Source organism: Sus scrofa, chromosome 7, assembly GCF_054392235.1.
Source record: "Sus scrofa isolate SSC_HxYL_T2T_F1_AM1 chromosome 7, Sscrofa_HxYL_maternal_Yorkshire_Landrace_v2.0, whole genome shotgun sequence".
Lineage (NCBI taxonomy): Eukaryota > Metazoa > Chordata > Mammalia > Artiodactyla > Suidae > Sus > Sus scrofa.
The window spans coordinates 7,517,436-7,538,934 of NC_139389.1; the positions used below are offsets into that span (position 1 = coordinate 7,517,436).

The 21,499-nt window shown below is 46.0% G+C and overlaps 1 protein-coding gene across 6 annotated transcripts in view; it reads right to left on the minus strand.

Moving 5' to 3' along the window:
• MAK (male germ cell associated kinase) overlaps positions 1-21,499 on the minus strand; it is a 56,141-nt gene that overhangs the window by 9,846 nt on the left and 24,796 nt on the right. For 3 of the 6 annotated variants that reach the window (XM_005665566.4, XM_013977416.3, XM_084967357.1), the window contains exons 8-12: positions 20,497-20,664; positions 14,603-14,914; positions 8,895-9,067; positions 6,022-6,170; positions 203-334 (exon numbers count right to left, since the gene is read on the minus strand). In XM_005665566.4, coding sequence (XP_005665623.3) covers positions 203-334; positions 6,022-6,170; positions 8,895-9,067; positions 14,603-14,914; positions 20,497-20,664 — 934 coding nt within the window. Of the gene's footprint in view, positions 1-202; positions 335-5,742; positions 5,905-6,021; positions 6,171-8,894; positions 9,068-9,591; positions 9,660-11,957; positions 14,915-20,496; positions 20,665-21,499 lie in introns of those variants that run through there. The other 3 variants (XM_005665567.4, XM_084967356.1, XR_014809580.1) reach the window with 2 other exon arrangements.

The window sequence follows — 21,499 nt, forward strand, 5'->3', positions numbered from 1 at the left end:
AAGTTAACATCTGGCAGATGATGTCCTTAAAACTATCCGTGCAAAGTACCAGTGGGAAAACTTTTGTACCCCCCACCCCCCACCCCCACCCCAAAGGATAGGATATCTTGGTTGGAAGAAGGCACCTGTCATATATTTAAAAGTAAAAATCTGCAGAAGGAAAACAATGTAAACTTATACTTGAAATGTAGTCTCGCTTTACCTGCATTATTCCTTTTGAAAGCAAGTTCTGCCCCAATGGGTCCCAGTGACTTTGGAAATAACTGGTTATTCCAGGAATAGGGGTTTATGTCCTTCCCTCTGGTTACCAAGGATACGTTCTTGGGATTTACACCTTAGAACGAAACAGTCATCCCAAAAGTTAGAATGTGATCATAAACTTGGAGGAAAAATATAGTATGCATTCAAAGAGAAACGAAACAGAACTTGGGGGAGGAAAATGGAAATAAATTTGAGCTATGGTGTAGCACCTACTTGCATTTTGATGAAACCTAATATGATCCTAAGCCCTCAGCACAATAACCTGGAATCCTCACAGTGTCTTTATTTATTTATTTTTATTTTTATTTTTTTGCTTTTTTGGGGCACAGCCACAGCAATGCAGGATCTGAGCCGAGTCTCCGACCTACACCATAGCTCACGGCAATGCCAGATCCTTAACCCACTGCGCAAGGCCAGGGATTGAACCTGCATCCTCATGGATATCAGTCAGGCTCGTTAACCGCTGAGCTATGAACGGAATTCCCTTTCATAGTGTCTTTTAGAAACATTATTTTCTATAAGACAAGTAATAATAAAGTTGGACATTCTTGATAAATAAATGTCTTATAAAAATTGAGGTGGCACAAAAGTTTTCTTTCAAGAGACATTTCCATGTCACTCACATATTTTGAGTGTGTGCTCTGTGCCAGCCTTTTTGTTTGTTTGTTTGTTTTAAGCTTTTTTAGGGCCACACCTGAGGCTATGGAAGGTTAGGGGTTGAATCAGAGCTGCAGCTGCCAGCCTACACCACAGCCACAACAATGAGGAATCTAAGCTGCATCTGCAACCTACACCACAGCTCAGGGCAACATTGGATGCTCAACCCACTGAGTGAGGCCAGGGATCAAACCCAAGCCCTCATGGGTACTAGTCGGGTTTGTTACTGCTGAGCCGCAAGGGGACTCCCTATCTCTTGTTTTAAAGCCAGAAACAAGCCTGGTTGTTCTGAACTGAACCTCAGGGTTACCTAATTTCTCTAAGGAAACACTCCACTGGGTAAATCATTTTGCTTTATTATAGGATATAGCTCCTTATGAATTTTGTTTTCTGTTGAAAACACCTATTAATAGAACTATAATAGACAATTACCTGACAATAAAGAAGAATCACTAGGTAGCAATTACTCATGTTAAAAACATCTTTACCACAAAAAAAAAAAAAAAAACATTACCCCAAAAGAAGGTGCGAGATCAGGGGAAAACTACAAACTCTCTTTAAGTGAACATTTTTTATAAATATAGTTTAACAAAGAATGGTCCCTGCATACTTAAGTTATTTTGTTAATACGAATAACCTTATAATATCCCTAGTTTTTTTTTAAATACTACAGTATTGAAGATAATTGCTTCAATTCTTTGTCTTTTTAGAGATTTCTAGTTTTCTTGGAAATAGACAAATCTAGAATTTTAAAACTGGATTAGTTTACAAGCTTTTACAGGGCACCATCTATGACCAATCACTGTTAAAGAGAAGCAGGAATCAATAGGCTATCATCCCTTCCCTCAAAGGAGATTAAAAAAAGTCAGCTAGCAAATATTTACTGAGCAACTACCATGTGCCACGCAGTGGGGGTGGCACTGGGGGAAAAGTGGTGAACAAAACAGATCAGTTGCTATCTGGTGGCTCTTATAATCCACTCTATTGAAAGGCAGACATTAGCAGTTATAGATAATTAGGTAAGTAATTAGCAGTGTGCAAATTATAGAAGAATCTGGTGCCGTGGGGGCAAAAGCCAGGAGCGACTAACCCAGTCTTTCTTTTAAAAAGGATGTTTTATGCTGAAATGTGAATCCCGATGAGGACTCAGTAGGGGGTGGGGAGGTGTGCTGCTGGCAGAGGCACCAGTGTGGGCAGTGGAAGCGCAAGAGCTGGGCAGCAAGAATGGAGCAGGATCAGGGTGTGGCCAGAGTGAGGCTGGAGATGGGAGCAGGTGTCAGACCATCCATGAATGTGTGTGTCTTGCTAAGAAATTTAAAATGCCGTAGGAGAGGCACGTGTGGAAGTGACACAGGACTTTGGATGTGCCAGGTGGAAGGAAGGACCCTAAGTGACCATGAGACTCGAGAAGGATCCACAGAGCGAGCAGGGGTTCAAAGGTGCTAGAACCGGGAGTGAGACCAGAGGGCGCTGCCGAGGTTGTTAGCACATCCACTGTATGCTCTATTCGTAACTACCTTGCAATAATTAAGTACCTAAGGCTTACAGGGTGAGCTGATAGATGATGCAGTCCCAGGTAAGTGACAGAAAAGAGACTCTCAGAGTCATGCTCCAGTGCACAGCCGGTCAGTAGCAGGTCAATAACTATCACTCTTGCGTGTCTCTCCCTGAGGCCCAGTGTCACAGATATGCCAGTCCTTGGAGTATAATGTCATGCTGCCCTGAAAGTATATGGCACATTTCTGGAGCTCCCATGATCCTAAAGGTTGATGCTTAATAAGACCCTAATACTTGGCTTTATGGTGGGGGAAAAAAAAAAAAGAGAGCCCCCAAAGATAATATTCTTTTTTATTCCTGAAGATGTTTAATTACTAACCATGGACCATAAATAAATATGAAGGATCACTTCTTTTTTCTTTCATTCTCTGCAGTGGCTGGCTCACAACAGGTGCTCAATAAAAGTTTGGCCAAGTGACTGAACTGAGCTCAATTCTAGTTTTCAAACCTCACCCAGCTCTCCGGGGGCCTTTGTCTTTGTGGCAAAGCATGCCAAAGTAGGGTTCATTAAGGCTCAGGTCTAGATTTCAAACAATTCTTTCTAATTTTGAGTGTATTTCTTGGGTTTCAATTGCAGCCAGGCTTCTGGCCCAAAGTAATGAGCAGAATTTGTTAGATCTTTCTGGTTAAAAAGGAAATGATCAGATGGGTGTCAGATACTCTAAAATACGTACTTGAAAACTACACTAGGAAGCAAGCAAGGCTGTGAAAATAGGGGGTTTGGGATCCATTTATCCTCTGCCAAAAATGTGCAATAGCCTCTCCCACCGCCAGAGGGCCCACTCCTATAGGTAAGATGATGAAACACTGATGTTATGGTTGATTGAAAAAATGTGTCTGTTTTTGCTTTTTAGGGCCATACCTGCAGCATATGGAGGTTCCCAGGCCAGGGGTCCAATCAGAGCTTCAGCTTCTGGCCTGCACCACAGCTACAGCAATGCCAGATCTGAGCTGCATCTACGACCTACACCACAGCTCACAGCAACACTGGATCCTTAACCCACTGAGCAAGGTCAGGGATCGAACCTGCATTTTCATGGATACTGGTCGGGTTCATTACTGCTGACACTTTTTAACACATAAGTCACGTGTCAATCATCTCGTCCTCTCCAGGCCTCCTTGGACCCAGGATAAAACCCAAGTTCCTGGGAGTTCCCTTGTGGTGCGGCAGCGTGTTAAGGACCCGGCTTGGGTCACTGCTGTGGTGCAGGTTCAGTCCTTGGCCCAGGAACTTCTACATGCTGTGGGCGTGGCCCCCAAATCAAAAAAACCCCAAGTTCCTTCCTCCACCCCCAGAGCGCGCTGCATCACCTGAACCCTGCCAGCTTTCTGCCCTCCTCGCCTCACACCCCTCTCCCCCCCCATCCCCATTAAACTCCAAATGTGTGGCCTTTTGTTGTTTCTCACGTAAGCCGGCATCTCACCCCCTCTCCCTGACACATCCTTTCTCCGTTCCTCACCTGACTGCTCCTCCTCATCTTCCTGGTACGAGCTCCGCTGCCAGGTAATCCCGGGTCTCCCCGCCACCCCAGCAGCCAGACTCTGGTTCATCGCCCTGTTTTCACAATAGTCCTTATCACCATCTGCTCATTTCTTGTTCTCTCTCCACGGGAACACACGCTCCTGGAGAGCAGGCACCTTGTCTGGGGGGTCAGTGCTGTACTCCACTGCCCACCGTGAGTGCCTGGCACAGTGTTGGTACTTAATATATGTTACTGTGTGAATGAGTAAGTCAACAGCATCAACCAATGAGTCCCTGTGCCTCCCACAGGTCCTATTCTGTGTTCCCCCTTCTGCATGGAGTTGGTGCTCCCTTCCGGGCCAGCCGACGCCCCTCCTCTGGGAAGGCTTGAGACAAAACCAAACATATAACCCACTTCACTCTCCAGATACCCAGGGTTGTAGTTTTAGCTCTGCCTTTGATAACCTCATGCCAATCTCACCAACATCTCTTAGGTATGAGTATCTTCCTCTTTATGAATCAGCAAAGAAGTACAGTCCTAGAGCCTTAATTTCTCCATCAGTTTATTTCAACTAACTTAGCCCTTGTGGCTAAACCTATCCGTCCACTATGCCTTTTGTTTTCCACTTTCCATCCCATCCGCTTCTAAACCCTTTTTCTCAACCTCCTTTTTCTCTCTCCCGTTGGACTCCTAGGACGGCAATCTCCACGGCTGCCTAAAAGGTATGCAGAAAAATAAGTTACACATCAGACTCTTGCTGACAAGCCAGTGCCCGCCTTGTCTCTCTCTTCCTCACGCCGCCTCTGCAAACACGCTTCTGGGAAAGCAGACTGTGGTCACCGCAGGGGACTCCTCATCTCCTTCCGGGGAACTGAGGGGCCTCCTTGCTCCACTCGGAAAGCTGTGCACGACCACACCCACAAAACCTCACCGTTTCCCCTTGTTGGACTAAAGCTATATTCATATCGATACATGGTGACTTAAAAATTGATTGCGGGGAGTTCCCGTCGTGGCGCAGTGGTTAACGAAGCCAACTAGGAACCATGAGGTTTCAGGTTCAATCCCTGGCCTTGCTCAGTGGGCTCAGGATCCAGCATTGCCGTGAACTGTGGTGTAGGTCGAAGACGTGGCTTGGATCTGGCGTTGCTGTGGCTCTGGCGTAGGCCGGTGGCTACAGCTCCGATTCGACCCCTAGCCTGGGAACCTCCATATGCCGCAGGAACAGCCCTAGAAAAGGCAAAAAAAAAAAAAAAAAAAAAAAAATCAATTCCCTCTTAGATTAAACTGAATTGAAACATTCTGAGAAGATGCTCCCTGCAGGCTAAGCATGTGCTCCCCTCATCTGTCTGGGTTCCTCTCCTAAGCTCTAGATTCATCGCTCCCGTCATCTGCTAGACAGAGGAGCACAGATGTTTAATCTGCATCCGGTCCCCAACTCTTGATCCTCTGAGTCCCCATTCCTGTCCTCTCCTAACCTGCCCTGTCTCAGCTTCCATGACTAGCACCCATCCAGCCGTCAAGCCAGGAAGCCAGAAGCTGACAGATTCCTTCCGTTTCTCACCGTCACCCGCGCTGCGCTACTGCAGGTCCCACGGGCTCCACCACAAAACACATCTAGAGTTTGCCCACTTCTCTCTCTGCTCTCACCTCTCGGGAGCAAGTCGTCACCCTCTCAATCCAGATCTGCGCTGTGGCCCCGCGACCTGTTTCCTGCCCCTTTTGAGCCCTAGCATATGCTACTAGCAGCCAGAATGATCAGATGATTTCGGAAACAGATTAAAATTCCACATGTTATGAAAACTTGTGACGGGGATGCAGAGTTGTTTTTAATAAAATGTAGCCTTTGCTGAAGGCATAGCTTTGGTATTATTTGAAGCACACACATCCTTTTGACTTGTGGCCGCCAGGCCTTTCTCAGGCAGACTTCACAGCGTCAGGAGGTCCAGAAAGTACCTGGTGACAGAGGCTGGGACAGCAAAGAGCACCGCGGTTATATTTCGCCCGTGCCCTTTCTTCAAAGATTCAGACACTTGAGCATGACCTATGTATAGTCTAGTTACCAGGAAACATTTTCTCTGCTTACCTGGAAGGTATCTGGATTGTTTCAAATAGTACTGTTTAGCTGCTGAAGCAGTCGACAATTCAGAGTCAGATTTTAGGGAACCGGCAGCAGGTAAGCTCTTGTTCTCCCCCGATGAGTGGTTGGAGCCTGTGGGTACCGGATCTGGGAGCCTTGAAAGTCCACATAAAGTAGCATCACTTTGTGCAGAACAGGAAGATGACGGCGGCTGGGCTCGCAGCCACCCTCTGAGCATCTTTTCAAAGCAGTCGTTGGTTTCCGTCAGAGTCCTTTCGCAGTAGGAACCCTACCTGACAGCTCCCCCACTCCCACCCCCACCCCAAGTAGCTGCTGGGCTGTGAATAGAATCATTCCTAATACTGGACAGAATATGGCAGAAAGCTTTCTTTTTCTTTCTTTTTTTTTTTCCTTTTTTTTGGCTTTTTATCTTTTCTAGGGCCACACCTGTGGCATATGGAGGTTCCCAGGCTAGGGGTCTAATCTGAACTGTAGCTGCCGGCCTACACCACAGCCATAGCAACGCCAGATCCGAGCCGCATCTGCAACCTACACCACAGCTCACAGCAACGCTGGATCCTCAACCCACTGAGCGAGGCCGGGGATCGAACCCGAAACCTCATGGTTCCTAGTCAGATTCGTTAACCACTGAGCCAAGACGGGAACTCCCAGAAAGCTTTCTAACTAAGCAGCAAATTGCCTGCGTAGAAAATGATTCCACCTCCCCTGCAACTGCTGCAGCTGGAGATTCAGGATGTGGGACAGTGGCCTCTTGAAAGGGGAGAGTCACAGCCGTCTGCACCGGTCTGGGACAGCAGTGTGGAGCCAGCCAGTGTGGTTGCCAGGACAGGGGCCGGGCTGGGCTAAGAGGACTGAAGTGCGGAAAGAAGGGCTAGCAGAGTTCCTGAACAAAAGTTCCAATGAGCAGAGTGTGCCTGTTCCCTGGGTGGCAGCGCCAACCTGGGCAGTGGTGAGCGCCTGGCAGCTCTGCCCCCCAGCGGAAATGGAGGCCTTCCCGCATCCAGGCTGAGCTCTGTCCAGTGCTGAGGCCACTTCTCCAAGCAGCAGCCTTCACTGACAGAGGATGGGGCTGTGATCTGTTTTGCTGCCAGCTGCTCTGGGCTGTCACTGTGCCTCCTCCCCCGACCAGGCCTCCTCCTGTGCTGAGGCCTGGCTCCACTGGCAGCTCCTGTCACCTGCCTAACTCCAAGCCTCCACAGTTACCACCAGGAAATCCCTGCTTTGCAACACAAGCTAAAATACCCTATTTCTGGAATTCCTGTTGTGGCTCAGTGGTTAACGAATCCAACTAGGAACCATGAGGATGCGGGTTCGATCCCTGCCCTTGTTCAGTGGGTTAAGGATCCGGCGTTGCCGTGAGCTGTGGTGTAGGTTGCAGATGCGGCTCGGATCCTGCGTTTCTGCGGCTCTGGTGTAGGCCAGTGGCTACAGCTCCGATTGGACCCCTAGCCTGAGAGCCTCCATACGCTGTGGGTGCGGCCCTAGAAAAAAAAAGGCAGAAAGACAAAAAATAAAATACCCTATTTCTTGTATTTCTATTTTATTGAAGCATAGTTGCTTTACAATGTTGTGCTAACTTCTGCCATATAGCAAAGTGACTTATATATATATATATATATATATATATATATATACACACACATATATATATAAACTTTTTCGTATTCTTTTCCATGATGGTTGATCACAGGACACTGCATAGAGTTCCCTGTGCTCTACGGGAGGACCTTGGCATTCACCCATTCTATACCTAATGGTACCCATTCTATATAGACTGGCTTGCACCTGCTAATCCCAAAGTCCCAATCTTTCTTCCCCCACACTCCTCCCACCTGGTAACCACAGTCTGTTCTTTGTCTGTGAGTCTGTCTCTGTTTCACAGTTAGTCCGTTTGTGCCATATTTTAGATTCCACAGAAAATACCCTGTGTCCATAGGCTGGGTTTTCCCCTTAAGAGAAATATGTATGGGGCAGGGAACGGCAGAAAGCCTTCTGAGTTGAGTAGCCAGTCTTCTGATTTCTCCCCGTGGTTAAGCACCTCAATGGTCATTACACCCTCGGCCAAGGCCGTGTGCTACTGGAAGTGGCCGAGAGGCGGGACTTTGTGGCCTAAAGTGGGAGAGGTTTCAACAGGTTCGTTTGTGGATTTCAGGGAAGTGTGCTTATGGAGCTTGAGGGTCTGGAAACTAAGAATCACGTACCCCATGGAGCCTTCAGGTACCTTCAAGTACCCCAGTGAAGACTTCTGCCAACAGCTGGGAGATACGGTCCCTGACTCGGGCCCCTCCTTTCTCTCTATTCCTCTTTCATTCCAAAGGTGGCAGGGGGAGAAAAATATTTTTCCAAGATATTCACCAAGATTTAACCCATCTTCACTTCCAAGTTGAAAACTGCCCTAATGATGATGCCAATTTAAAAAAGAAGCTACAGGTATTCGACTTCCAGGGAAAGTTCAGAAAATGAGCAAAAAAAAAAAAGTTTAAAACAGGCTGCCAACAAATACTGAAATCTGAACAGCACCCCCTGAGGAAACCGTTACCCTCGCAGATGGGGCTTCGCCCCTGGCGGAGGGTTTCACCGGGGCTGACGGTGATCACGACTCAGCAGGGCACCCGGGAAACTGACCTAAGACCCCTTCCTCCACACTCTCAGCCCCTGGTGAGAATCATCACCGCGAGAAGTCGGGGTCTCACTTTTTCCGAAGTGAAGCACAGAGACTTGGGTTTGGGGGAGGAAAACATCATTAAGCTACTTGTTATCTTTTGACAGCTATAGTCATTTACGCTTCGTGAGCAAAATAACGTTGATGCACGATCAACAAATATATGTATATTTTCCTGAGAAATGTGACATCTTACCGGAATGGAGAGTCTTTTCTCCTGGTCTCTTTGAAAACACCCATGCTTGGCTTCTTGGAATGGGAGGCTCCGAAATCATAGTCCTCAGACTCTTCCCCGCTGTCTCCAGCCTTGAACACAGTCGGACCCCAGCGCCTCCTGGCACCTTTGTGGCCCAGAGTGCCGTTGGGCTTCTGTGATGGGAAAGGAGGCATCTTTCATCAGGTGCTGAAGGTCGTCAGGTGAGGTTATTCCATGTGGGACTCAGAGGCCCCATCCTCACAGAGCTTTCCAGACAGTTAGGGAGATAGCGTATATACAGATGTAAAAGTCTTAACGAAAATAGACACAATGCATGCTAAGAACATGAGGGGACCTGGGAGAGAGGAGAGCTCTCTGTGAACTTGGGTTGGGAGAGACTGGGATGCCTAGGATCGGAAGTGACTCATCATTGATGTGTAGTTTGGAAAATGGCCACATGTGGCTGTGTCTCTTTGGGCAATGACTTGACTTCTCAGAGTTTTCAAAGGCAACTTTTAGTCTCTTTCCCCCTTAAATACGGACATAAACAGTACTCAGCTCACTTAGTGTTTTCGGATTTGACAGTAAAGTATATCAAAAGTTTTTAGGATAGTACATAATCATTACTAAAGGATAGGTATTATTATTTTTGTTATTGTTATTCTAGAATTTGGAAGAGTAAATGCATAAAGTATGCTTTTTTTTTTTTTTTTGGTCTTTTTGCCTTTTCTAGGGCCACTCCTGTGGCATTTGGAGGTTCCCAGGCTAGGGGTCCAATTGGAGCCATAGCCGCCGGCCTACACCACAGCCACAGCAACACAGGATCCGAGCCAGCGTCTGCGACCTACACCACAGCTCACAGCAACGCCGGATCCTTAACCCACTGAGCAAGGCCAGGGATTGAACCTGCAACCTCATGGTTCCTAGTCGGATTCGTTAACCACTGCGCCATGACGGGAACTCCAAGCATGCTTTTCGATAGGACGCGTTAGCGTGTGTTCCGGGAAGAAAGGGTAGACTCCAGCAGTTGTTCTGTGCTGGATGGCGGGCAGGGTTGTAAAGACAGAAGGCGCTTGAAGGGCCGTCGCTGTCTCCCTGAGGCCTCCCAGCTGTCCTCTGGGCAGGGGGAAGCACTGGATGTTTTTGGGCTAAAAAAGTGATGCGATAAAGCAGCCTTCGAGAAAAGTCAGGCCCTTCAGATCGGAGGCCTTTGCAGTGACAGTGGCATGGGGCGGCAGGGACAACAGATTCGCAGTGGCTGGAATGCTCAGGAAAGAACACGTTTGCTGTTACAGGGAATAAGGGTCCAGACTCCGTGTCCGTCTGGAGAGGGTGGCAGACACTGCTGCTCGCCCACTCGAGGGCCACCCTCCCCCGCTTCCTTCAAGATTTTGTTCACGGCAGCCACGTGCCCCTTAAACTGTCTGAGATGCCAGCCTCCCTGCAGCTCTTTGGAGCCATGGGACTGTGGAGCCAATGAGTTGCTTATTCTTATTCTTATTCTTTTAACCCACTGTGCTGGGCTGGGGATTGAACCTGCACCTCAGCAGTTAGATGCTTAACCCCCTGCACCACAGCCAGAGCCCCCCCCCCCCCACCTTTTCTGAGCCAGTGCATTTTAAGGGTAAGTTGATGAGGAAGGCTTCCAGAAGAACCATTTTTCGAGTCTGCCGGCTGTACCGGTGTCTTTCCCTCTCCCCGCTTCTGGGAGGCAGATGCAACCTCAAAGGAGCAGCAGCCGCCTTGTGGCCACAGCACCAAGAGGGCCCCAGGCTGAGGGGGTGGGACAGGAAGGCAGAGGAGGCTGGTTCCTTTCACAAGCCCCACCAGCCCTGGCTTGGCCACCGTCCGCCTTCTTGCTCTGAGAGAAATGCAGCCCCTCATGGTTTAAGCCATGGGGTCAGGTGTCTGTCATAAGTCACTGCATGTAATCCTGCTGGACACAGAGAAGGAAAGACAGGGATGACCTTAAAAATGTGACCTTATTGTTTCAGAATGGTGGCTCCATTCACAGAAACAAGGAAGGAGGAAGACGACCCGGGGTGGCCGGACAACGAGGTGGGTTTATTCACATTTACATGGGCTGGGGCGTGCAAACTGAAAAATCCAATAGGCAATTGAAAATTAGGGAATTTGGGGAGTTCCCATCATGGCTCAGCAGTTAAGGAACCTGACTAGCATCCATGAGGATGCAGATTCAATCCCTGGCCTCGCTCAGTGGGTTAAGGATCCAGCGTTGCTGTGGCTGTGGTGTAGGCCGGCGGCTACAGCTCCGATTGGACCCCTAGCCTGAGAACCTCCATATGCTGTGGGTGCAGCCCTAAAAAAAAAAAAAAAAAAAAAAGATGAAAATTTGGGAATTTGGAAGCAAATTCAGGAAATACAGCAGTGTTTGAAGTAAAAAGATGCTTCAAAAATGGATATGCCATTGAAGCTGCTGTTGCCATAGTGATGGATGATGAACAAAAAACCATATTTGCCCACGTCTATTATACTGTTATTACTCTGTCAGAGAAAATGAGCTCCAGACTAAAGAGAATAAAAACATCTAAAGGCCCAGAGGAGCAGAGTTTATCAAAGCTTACACTTGGCTGAGTTTGAGACTCTTAGTTCAGGTGAATTGTATGTTGGGTCACTGGACAATGCCGGTAACATCAGGTGGTCTCACGTTTGAGAAGATCGGAGAGGGGCAAAAGTAAATAATTTTCATAAAGCAGAAGGTGGATTTTGCAGACTCCACATTAATAACAGGATGAGGGCAAATAGACATTATGACAGGGAAAGTTTTTGAGCACTAAGGAAAAACAGGCCACCGTTTTTCAAAAAAACAGATAATAGGAGTTCCCTTTGTGGCTCAGCAGTTAACGAACCTGACTAGGATCCATGAGCACACAGGTTCCGTCCCTGGCCTCGCTCAGTGGATTAAGACTCCAGAGTTGCTGCGAGCTGTGATGTAGGTCGCAGATGCAGCTCGGATCCCGCGTTGCTGTGGCTGTGGCTATGGCTGTGGCCAGGAGCTGTAGCTCCAATTGGACCCCTAGCCTGGGAACCTCCACAGGCCACAGGTGTGTCCCTAAAAAAGCAAAAAACAAAAGACAAAAACCAAAAAGCAGATATTAAATGCATGTATCCACATACACATCAGCCAAGGAGGAGACAGGCTCTTTCGTGCCATCAAAGAAACAACAAAAGGACAACGGAGGAGCATCAGCACTGTCATGAGCTAAAGGTACCCCAACTCCAGTGCGATGGCATTCGGAGATGGGCCTCTGGGAGGGAACTGGGGGTTGGACGAGGTCATGAGGGTGAGGCCCTCGTGGTGAGATTGGTGCCCTTATAAGAAGAAGCCCCAGAGAGCTGCCTTCTCTCTCCACTGTGTGAAGACAAAGCAACAACGTGCCATCTACCAACCAGCAAGAGGGCCTCACCATGACTCAAGTTGGCTGGCACCTTGATCTTGGACGTCCCAGCCTCCAGAGTGGTGAAAAAGTAAATGTTTGCTGTTTAAGTCACCCGGTCTATGGTATTTTGTATGGCAGCTTGAGCAAACTAAGACAAGTGCCTGGTTCCATGATCTGTCCAAAGTACTGATGTATGGATTAGGGTCAATCTCGAAGGTTCTAGGAATGGCTTGCCCCAGGGCTCCCTGCTATTCTGTGTATCAGGAAGGTACAGCATAAAAAGCAAACAACCAAACCATGTCCATCACTGGCGACAAGCTGCAGAATGGTTAAACTCAGAAGACAAAAATAAGGGTTCAAAAATACTTATGAGAAAACTGAGAAGTTAAAAGTTAGGTCTTTGACTTTTCAATACCTTCGTGATTAAAATCACAATGAGAGGTGTAGAATCTGCGATCGGGCATGTGTGAAAAATAGACTTAGGAATTTGGGTTAACAGAATGCTCAATCCCATCTCTGGTACTTATCAGCTCCCTACAAATTCCAGGCTTTTGGGTACCTTAACTTAGGGACTGTACACAGGGGGCTTAGTGGCTACACTTAGTAGCTACACAGTAATGTTAACTTTCCTTTCCTCTCAGTTTGAGTCAACATTTTATGTGCCTTCCAAGAAAAAAAAAACAGGCAATCCTTGACGGTATGCGTGAACACAGGGTTCTGAAGGCTGGAGGTGATTGACCCGGTTCTGTTTTCCCACCTACAGTCTGTCTCTGATTCTGGCAGGGGACCCAAAGGCTCCTTCACACACAGGAGCCAGGGGCCACTCAGTCATCAGTGAGTGGCATCCTGGTGGAGCATGTGAGGGCAGATGATGTCAGGGCGATTTGCAGGTATCTGCAAGGCTGCCTTTCTAGAAGAGTGATTCATAGAAACCAGATTTTAGCTCAGTATAAGGAGGAACTTTCTAGTAGCCAGGACTGGCCCAAAGATAATGTGGATTCCTCAGGACCCTGGAGCTGGTTCCATAATGGTGTGGCAATGATTCATTCCTTCTTTCAACAGGTATTGGTTGAGAGCTGACCATGTGCCAGACACCACTCTGGGTTCTGGGTCTGTAATGATAAACACAACAGACAAACAGCTCTGAGCTCATGGAGCTTACATTCTAGTGGGAAGAGCCAGATGATAAGCAGCACATAAGAAACAAGGAACTAATGGTATTTGAGGATGAGAGCAGTGCTCCCGGGGGCAGGGCTCCATCGTATAAAGATGACAGGGCTGGATAAGGAATTAGATCCAGTCGTTAAGCTCTCTTTCAGTCCTAAACTGCCCGTAATGCGGACACATGTGGGAAAATACACCCTGAGGAGCAGCTAAAATTTGGCACCTGCTGAGCTCCCTGAACTGATGAAAAAAGTGGGAAGAGGAAGTTTTATACTGTGTCTGACACGTTAAAAACCCATTCTCGGAGTTCCCATTGTGGCTTCTCAGAATGGAATCAGACTAGCATCCATGAGGACGCAGGTTTGACCCCGGCCTCGCTCAGTGGGTTAAGGATCCCAAGTTGCTGTGAGCTGTGGTGTAGGTCGAAGACACGGCTCAGATCTGGCGTTGCTATGGCTGTGATATAGGCCAGCAGGTGCAGCTCTGATTTGACCCCTAGCCGGGGAACCTCCATATGCCATGGGCCCAGCCCTGAAAGGACAAAACAAAACCATTCTGGGAAGTTCCCGTTTTGTGACTCAGTGGTAATGAGCCCAACTAGTATCCATGAAGACGTGGGCTCAATCCCTGGCCTCTCTCAATAGGTTGAGGGTCTGGCATTGCTGTGAGCTGCAGTGTAGGTCACAAATGTGGCTCAAATTCCGAGTTGCTGTGCCTGTGGTATAAGCTGGCAGCTGTAGCTCTGATTCAACCCCTAGCCTGGGAACTTCCATATGCCTCAGGTAGAACTCAGAACCGAACCCATTCTGTTCTTGCTCATTAGCACTTCAGGAATAAAATTACTTAAATCCTTAAGATTTAGGATCTGCTTTCTGGAGTCCCAGATGCTTGTCAATTCTTGCTTTGAGCTCTTTTGCACCTAACAGTTAAAGTCTGCAGCATGTACACTTTATTACGTTCATTCTGATGGCTTTTTAATCAATCATATTAAAATTTGAAGTCATCTCATGCCAAGCTCCTGCCAGAGGAAGCAGGGGCTTGACTGCAGAATCATAGCTTTCCCAACAGTTTTAGAAATGCCTAGAGACAAAATGCTATGAGAACCAAAGCATCGCATCAGGCGTGTCATCACGGGCTACTTACGATTGGCATGTTTTTGACGATGCGTGGAAATAGCGTTTGGGGCTGTTTCTGTTGACTCTGCTGCTTTGGGGCTTGCTGGCCACTCGTGTCCTGCGGCGGCTGGATGGACTGCAGTGGCTGGTGGCTGTTTCTCGGCTGGGGCTGTCCGGCCGTCTGATCATTTATGTCTGGCAGAAGCTTAGGTTCGAGGTCACCTACAGATGGCTTTGATTCTAGTGGTTGCACCTGCTTATTTAAAGGCTGTTTCGATTCCAGATGATGCGAGGAGGGGCCTAAGACTTGACCAACTTGAAAATATGGGTGTTTCAGTGCCTATGGAAGCATGGAAATAAATGGAAAACAGTTTCACCTAAATTTACTGCACATAAACTCCTGTCCAGCGCTGTTCTAGGCATCTATCCCTATCTTCGTCAGCTTCAGAGATTTAGAAAGCATCCAGTTTTCCCCTTAGGTGATGACTTTAAAAAGATAACCAGGAAAAAATGAGAGATAAATTTCATTTAAAAAAATTAAAAGTACACGTTAGTACAAAGACTGTAAAACTCACTTGTAATTTCAACATCTAGTCAAAGCAACTGTACTTTTTTTTATTGTTTTTGTTGTTGTTGTTGTTGTTGTTTGTCTTTTTGCCATTTCTTGGGCCGCTCCTGCAGCATATGGAGGTCCCAGGCTAGGGGTCCAATCGGAGCTGTATCCACCAGCCTACACCAGAGCCACAGCAACGCAGGATCCGAGCCGTGTCTGCAACCTACACCACAGCTCACGGCAACGTCGGATCGTTAACCCACTGAGCAAGGCCAGGGACCGAACCTGCACCTCATGGTTCCTAGTCGAATTCATTAACCACTGCACCACAACGGGAACTCCGAAAGCAACTGTTCTTTAAAAGACGGTATGAAAACAAAATCTAGCTTATAAGCATTGGTTGAATTTGATGTGATTAATTCAGACTAAGATGCTAGATACTGATAATGCTTTAGAGTCCATAAAGGCATTAAGAAATGAGTTAAGAAAGCCTTCTACATAGTTCGTTTTATTTTTTTGACCACGCCTGTGGCATGTGGACGTTCCTGGGCCAGGGATCAAACCCACATTACAGCAGTGATCCAAGCCCGCTGCAGGGACAACACAAGATCCTTAACCTGCTGCACCACAAGAGAACTCCATACATGGTTTATTTTAGATGAAAAAATTCAGGGTTAGTCTATGCTGTAAGAAGAACTATAATCTAATTGCAATAAGGATAGCCTGGGAGTTTCCACTGTGGCACAGCAGAAACGAATCCAGCTAGTATCCATGAGGACTCAGGTTTGATCCCTGACCTCACTCAGTGGGTTGGGGATCTGGCATTGCCGTGAGCTGTAGTATAGGCTGAAGATGTGGCTCGCATCCCGAGTGGCTGTGGCTGTGGTGTAGGCCGGCGGCTGTAAAGCTCTGATTCGACCCGCAGCCTGGGAACGTCCATACGCCATGGGTGCGGCCCTAAAAAGCAAATAAATAAATAAAAATAACATGACTATAAGCACATATCTACTAGCAGTAAGAAAAAAAATTCTAAGAAAGGAGATTACAAACACGTATGTGGTGAAGCTTATTTTAACAGTATACCAACAAGGAGAAGACACTTCTGGGAAGAAAATGTAAAAAGCCTTAAAAATGGTCGTTGTGAGTGTAAACTAGATCAGTCCGCAGGTCGCTGCTGTGACAAGGGAGCGGGCAGCAGAGCTGAGGACAGTCTGGGTGACAGTCTAGAGCAGTGGTTCTCAACTGGGGAAGATTTTGCCCCTTAGGAGACTTTCTTATTGTCACAGTTCGGGAGGTGCTACTGGCGTCTGGGCACACTGCCAGGAATGCCGCTAAATATCCTACAGTGAACAGGACAGCCCCCCACCACACAGAATTGTCTGGTCAAAAATGTCATTAGAACCAAGATTGACAAGCATCGGTCTGGAGAGTGTCTGAGGCTTTCTCTGTGGATACAGACCCCGTATCAGGATCACAGGTCTGGACAAAGGATAGAGTTGCCAGGTCTGCTGGGGGGTGTGTGTGTGTGGGTGTGTGTGTGCATTGTGGGGGTGGGGGCTGCTCCTTAAAATAACCTAACCTCGGCCTGTTCCCCTGCACCCCCTGCCCTAAGCTGGTACCCACCCCCCCATGGGAGCTCAGCTCTGACCTCTTCTTGGGTGAGTACGGGCAGATTTTAGGGGGACAGAGGTGGCTCTGCACAGGGTCCCTGCTCCCTGAAATGTAACTTCTCCCTCACGACGTCTCCCTGCTTCCACTAGAAAGCAGAGTAAAGACATGGTGAACGAGACAGAGGAGGGCAGGGAGGTATATTTCAGCAGAGGGGGGAAAAGAGTTTATTCTAAGTTTCCCCGTAGAAATTTCGTTGTGTCCCCGACCTCAGCTGATGTCTGTGTGAATGACGTGGACATCGCGAAGTGGAACTCAGCACGTGTAGGCAATTTGAACACATCAGTACCTGAAGCACAGAAGCCACTCAGATTCTGAGTGAAGTAGGTCCTGTTAATTAGTGAGTCAATATTCCTAAGTCAATAATGCACCTCTGGGAGCTAGAACCTATAGGAATATGTTTCATAATTTCCAGGTTTCATCTGTAACTTTTACCCTTTAAGATGCTAGCTACCTATCATCCTTCAAGGAGAGAATCTTTTAATAATAATAATGACTTTATCCTATTTGTTACGGGAAAACTGATTTTATAGAATAAAGAATATATTCTTTATATATATATAAAGTTCTCAAGAAGAAATTAAAATAATCTCTAAAGCCAACACCAAGAGAAAACTAGTGCTCATATTTTGATGTTTTTCTTTTCAGTATTTCTCTCTAGTCTTTCATATAACATATATACTTTAATAAAAGCATACTCTATGTATAATATTATAGCCTACTTTTAAACTTAACATTTGAGTTTGAGAATCCTCTGCAATGATTATTTTTTTGAAAATTTTCATTTTTAATGGTGGCAAAATAGTCTCTATTAAAGATATATATGCTTTATCTTTTTTTTTTTTTTTTTTGACATTTCTTGGGCCACTCTCACAGCATTTGGAGGTTCCCAGGCTAGGGGTCTAATAAGAGCTGTAGCCCCCGGCCTACACCACAGCTACAGCAACGCTGGATCTGAGCTGCATCTGCGACCTACACCACAGCTCATGGCAACGCTGGATCCGCAACCCACTGAGCAAGGCCAGGGATCAAACCCACAACCTCGTGGTTCCTAGTCAGATTCGTTAACCACTGAGCGACGACGGGAACTCCAAGATATACATACTTTAAATGATCACGTAAACATTTAGGTTTATCCTTCCAATGCACAGCTTTTAATTAGCTTTGAATATCTTTGGGCATAAATCTTTATTCAACTTTCTAATTTTTTTCAGAGTTTCTGTATATACATTGTAAAGTTGCTTTCCATTACTAAGCCTTTAAAACCATTTTTATTTTTTGGCTAATTTGATGGATAAAAAATAGTATTTCATTTTTATTTTCATTTTATGATAGTGAGCAAGGGTTAAGCATTTAAAAAATATTTTTGATAATTTTTCTTTCTTTCTCCGTGATTTTTTTTCATGGCTCCTGCCCACTTTTTTAGGTAAGATTTAAAGACGTCTATTATAGTTTCACTACAAAAGTAATAGGTGTGTAGAAACATTAGAAAACAGACACGTGAAGTTCCCGTCGTGGCACAGCGGAAACGAATCCGACTAGGAAGCTTGAGGACACAGGTTCCATCCTTGCCCTCGCTCAGTGGGTTAAGGATCTGGCGTTGCCGTGAGCTGTGGTGTAGGATGCAGACGAGGCTTGGATCTGGCGTTGCTGTGGCTGTGGTGTAGGCTGGCAGCTGTAGCTCCGATTAGACGCCTAGCCTGGGAACCTCCATATCCTGCAGGTGCGGCCCTAAAAAGCAAAAAATGAAAAACAAAAAGAAAAAAGAAAGAAAGAAAAACAGACTAAGTAATCGGAGGATGGTGGTAGGGGTGGACAGCTTGGCCTATCAAACAGTAAAATAATCTATAAAGCACGCCAGTTACAACAGTGAAAGTACTGGCTTAAAACTGACACATAGCTCGGAGTTGCAGAAGCTGTCTGTCAGTGTAAGGTAAACATCGCATCACAAAAGGGGGAACCCGGCGGTCCGGGGAGTGTTAGTGGGATAATTCGTTACCTCGGAAGAGAAAAAGTAAATTTAGCTTCTTCTCACCATAAATCACAGGCGGTTTAAAAAGTGAGGGAGAGGGAACTAAACTATTAAGAACAAAAGTACAGGTAAATATTTGATCTCAAAGTAAGATAAGATGGGAAGAAAACAAACAGAAGAACCGCGAAGGGAGAACTCACGAGATCTGACCTCATAAAAATAAAGTTTTAGGTTTTTTTTCTTTCTGAGTAAGGCCAGGGATTGAACCGAATCCTCATGGATTCTAGTCAGAGTCGTTTCCGCTGCGCCACGAAGGGAACTCCCGATTATATATTCTTTTTCAAATCTGTCCTGGCTGTCTTTTTCCTATTTGTTCTTCCAGCTGAGCTTTAGAAAATATTTTCTCAAGTTAAATTTTTAAAAAGCCAAATTAAAAAAAAAAAAAAACAAAAACCCAGCCAAATAATTATTTGGTTTCAACTGAATTGATATTTAAGTATTTACTTTTAATTTATATTTAAATAACAATAAGAATACCATAAAGTGTATTAGAACTTTTAAATTTTTTTATTTTTCGTTTTTTAAAGTTTTATTGATTATTATCTTTTATTGACTTTGTAATTTAAGCCCTTTGCAGACAAAACCATGGTGTTTTAAAGACCATGAGACTTGTGGTGTTTCCATTGTGACTCAGTGGGTTAAGAACCTGACTAGGATCCATGAGGATACGGGATCGATCCTTGGCCTTGATCAGTGGGTGAAGGATCCGGGGTTGCCGTGAGCTGTGGTGTAGGTCCCAGATGCAGCTCGGATCCAGCACTGCTGTGCCTGCGGTGTAAGTCTGTAGGGGCAGCTCTGATTTGATCCCCTAGCCTGGGAACTTCAGATGCCATAGGTGCAGAGGTAAAAAGAAAAAACTACTAAACCTAAGATGTGTCTGTTGGTGTTTAAAGTGGCACATGCTGCCCTCTTGTGGGAGCTGGGGGAAGAACACAGCTCCAGGCCTGCAGAGGGTTGAGACGAGGGTGGCCCGGGCAGAATCCTCTAAACCTTAGGAGAGCATCAGAAGGTCTACTAGGCTGCATAACTGAAGAAATGCCCTTTTACTTCCCATGTCAAGCTTCTTCCTAATTGCCTTGTCACATGCCTGAATTTTTCTTATTGGAGATTAATTCCTTTCAGCTTCAACCTTCATAGGGCCCCTTATTAGAACCACAAAACAGAGGAAACCACTGGCGTGGCTATTTTTGCAATTCTCCCAAGAATCTTATATGCCTAGAAGTTAATCCATTACATCCCCTGGATGCCTTAAGCTTTAGGGCTGAATTCTCTTGGCAAAACTGGTTGAGAATATATTTGTCTTTATAAGGGAAAATGTCGGAGTTCCCGCCGTGGTGCAGTGGTTATCGAATCCAACTAGGAACCATGAGGTTGTGGGTTCAGTCCCTGGCCTTGCTCAGTGGGTTAGGGATCCGGCGTTACCTTGAGCTGTGGTGTGGGTTGCAGATGCGGCTCGGATCCTGCATGGTTGTGGCTGTGGTGTAGGCAGGTGGCTACAGCTTCTATTCAACCCCTAGCCTGGGAACCTCCATGTACCACGGGAGTGGCCCAAGAAATGGCAAAAAGACAATAAAATAAAATAAAATAAAAAAACAAAGGAAAATGTCCCTGACATTATAAAACCTCAAATTAAAAAACTAACAAATTCCCCCAGGGACACGTGTCTTACCTGGCTGGCTGTTGGTCGTTTCTTTGGATCCCAACTCAACATTTCAGTCATAAGCTGAATAGCTTCGTTACTGGCATTGGGAATAAGAGTTTTTAAGTTTATGGGCGCACACTGGGGAAAGCGGAAATTCATAGAGGATGCCAGCTGGTACCCTTCTGGCCAGTCGCTCTGTTTAAGGAATATATAAGGGTGGGGAGCAAAAAGAAAATGGTTTTTAGTGATCGATTTGAAACTAATAATATGAAAATCACTTGTGTGTGAAAATTTTAATGTTGACTCACATAAATAAATGGGAGAGGGAAATAGCAGCCCACGTATACAGGTTAGTGTTACAAACAATATAAAAAGAACATTGCATTGAGAGTTAGGGGGGAAATTGAGAAAGCACTTTTATAAATTCAAAATGTTAAACTCTTATCTGCCACAATGATCGTTTTAGGTGATGGTTTTAGGTGACTTTGAACAAATAAGGACAAGCAATTCACAAAGAGACTGATTATTACAGAGATTCTCACTATATGTCATATTTTGCATCCAATGTCAAAAACTGCACAGAGCTGCGAAACGACAGTGATGGTAATGCTTTAGTAGCTGCGTTTACTTGTCCACTGTTACCTATAAGGCACGTACTGATGTCATTCAAATGTAAGTATAAATACTTATTAAATAAGTACAGCTCAGAAAGTGAAGTCCAGCTGAGTGCAATAGTTCATGGAAAAGTACTCAGGTCATAAAATTAAATATCCATGGCAGGGGTATATAAAAGGAAACAAGAAAAGATGGAGAGAAAATACAGCCCAGGACTCCTGGCATTGAGCTGATCCCAGTGGACATTCATTGAGCCAAGAGGAAAGAAGCTAAGCAGTGAAGGCTCTGTAGTCATCAGCTGGTCGTCAGCTCGAAGTTAAAAAAATATATACACACGCACTAAATGTGGAGACTTCCCCCTAAGTCCTTAAAGAAAGGCAAGCACCATTTTCCTGTAATCTGGTGGGATTCTGGC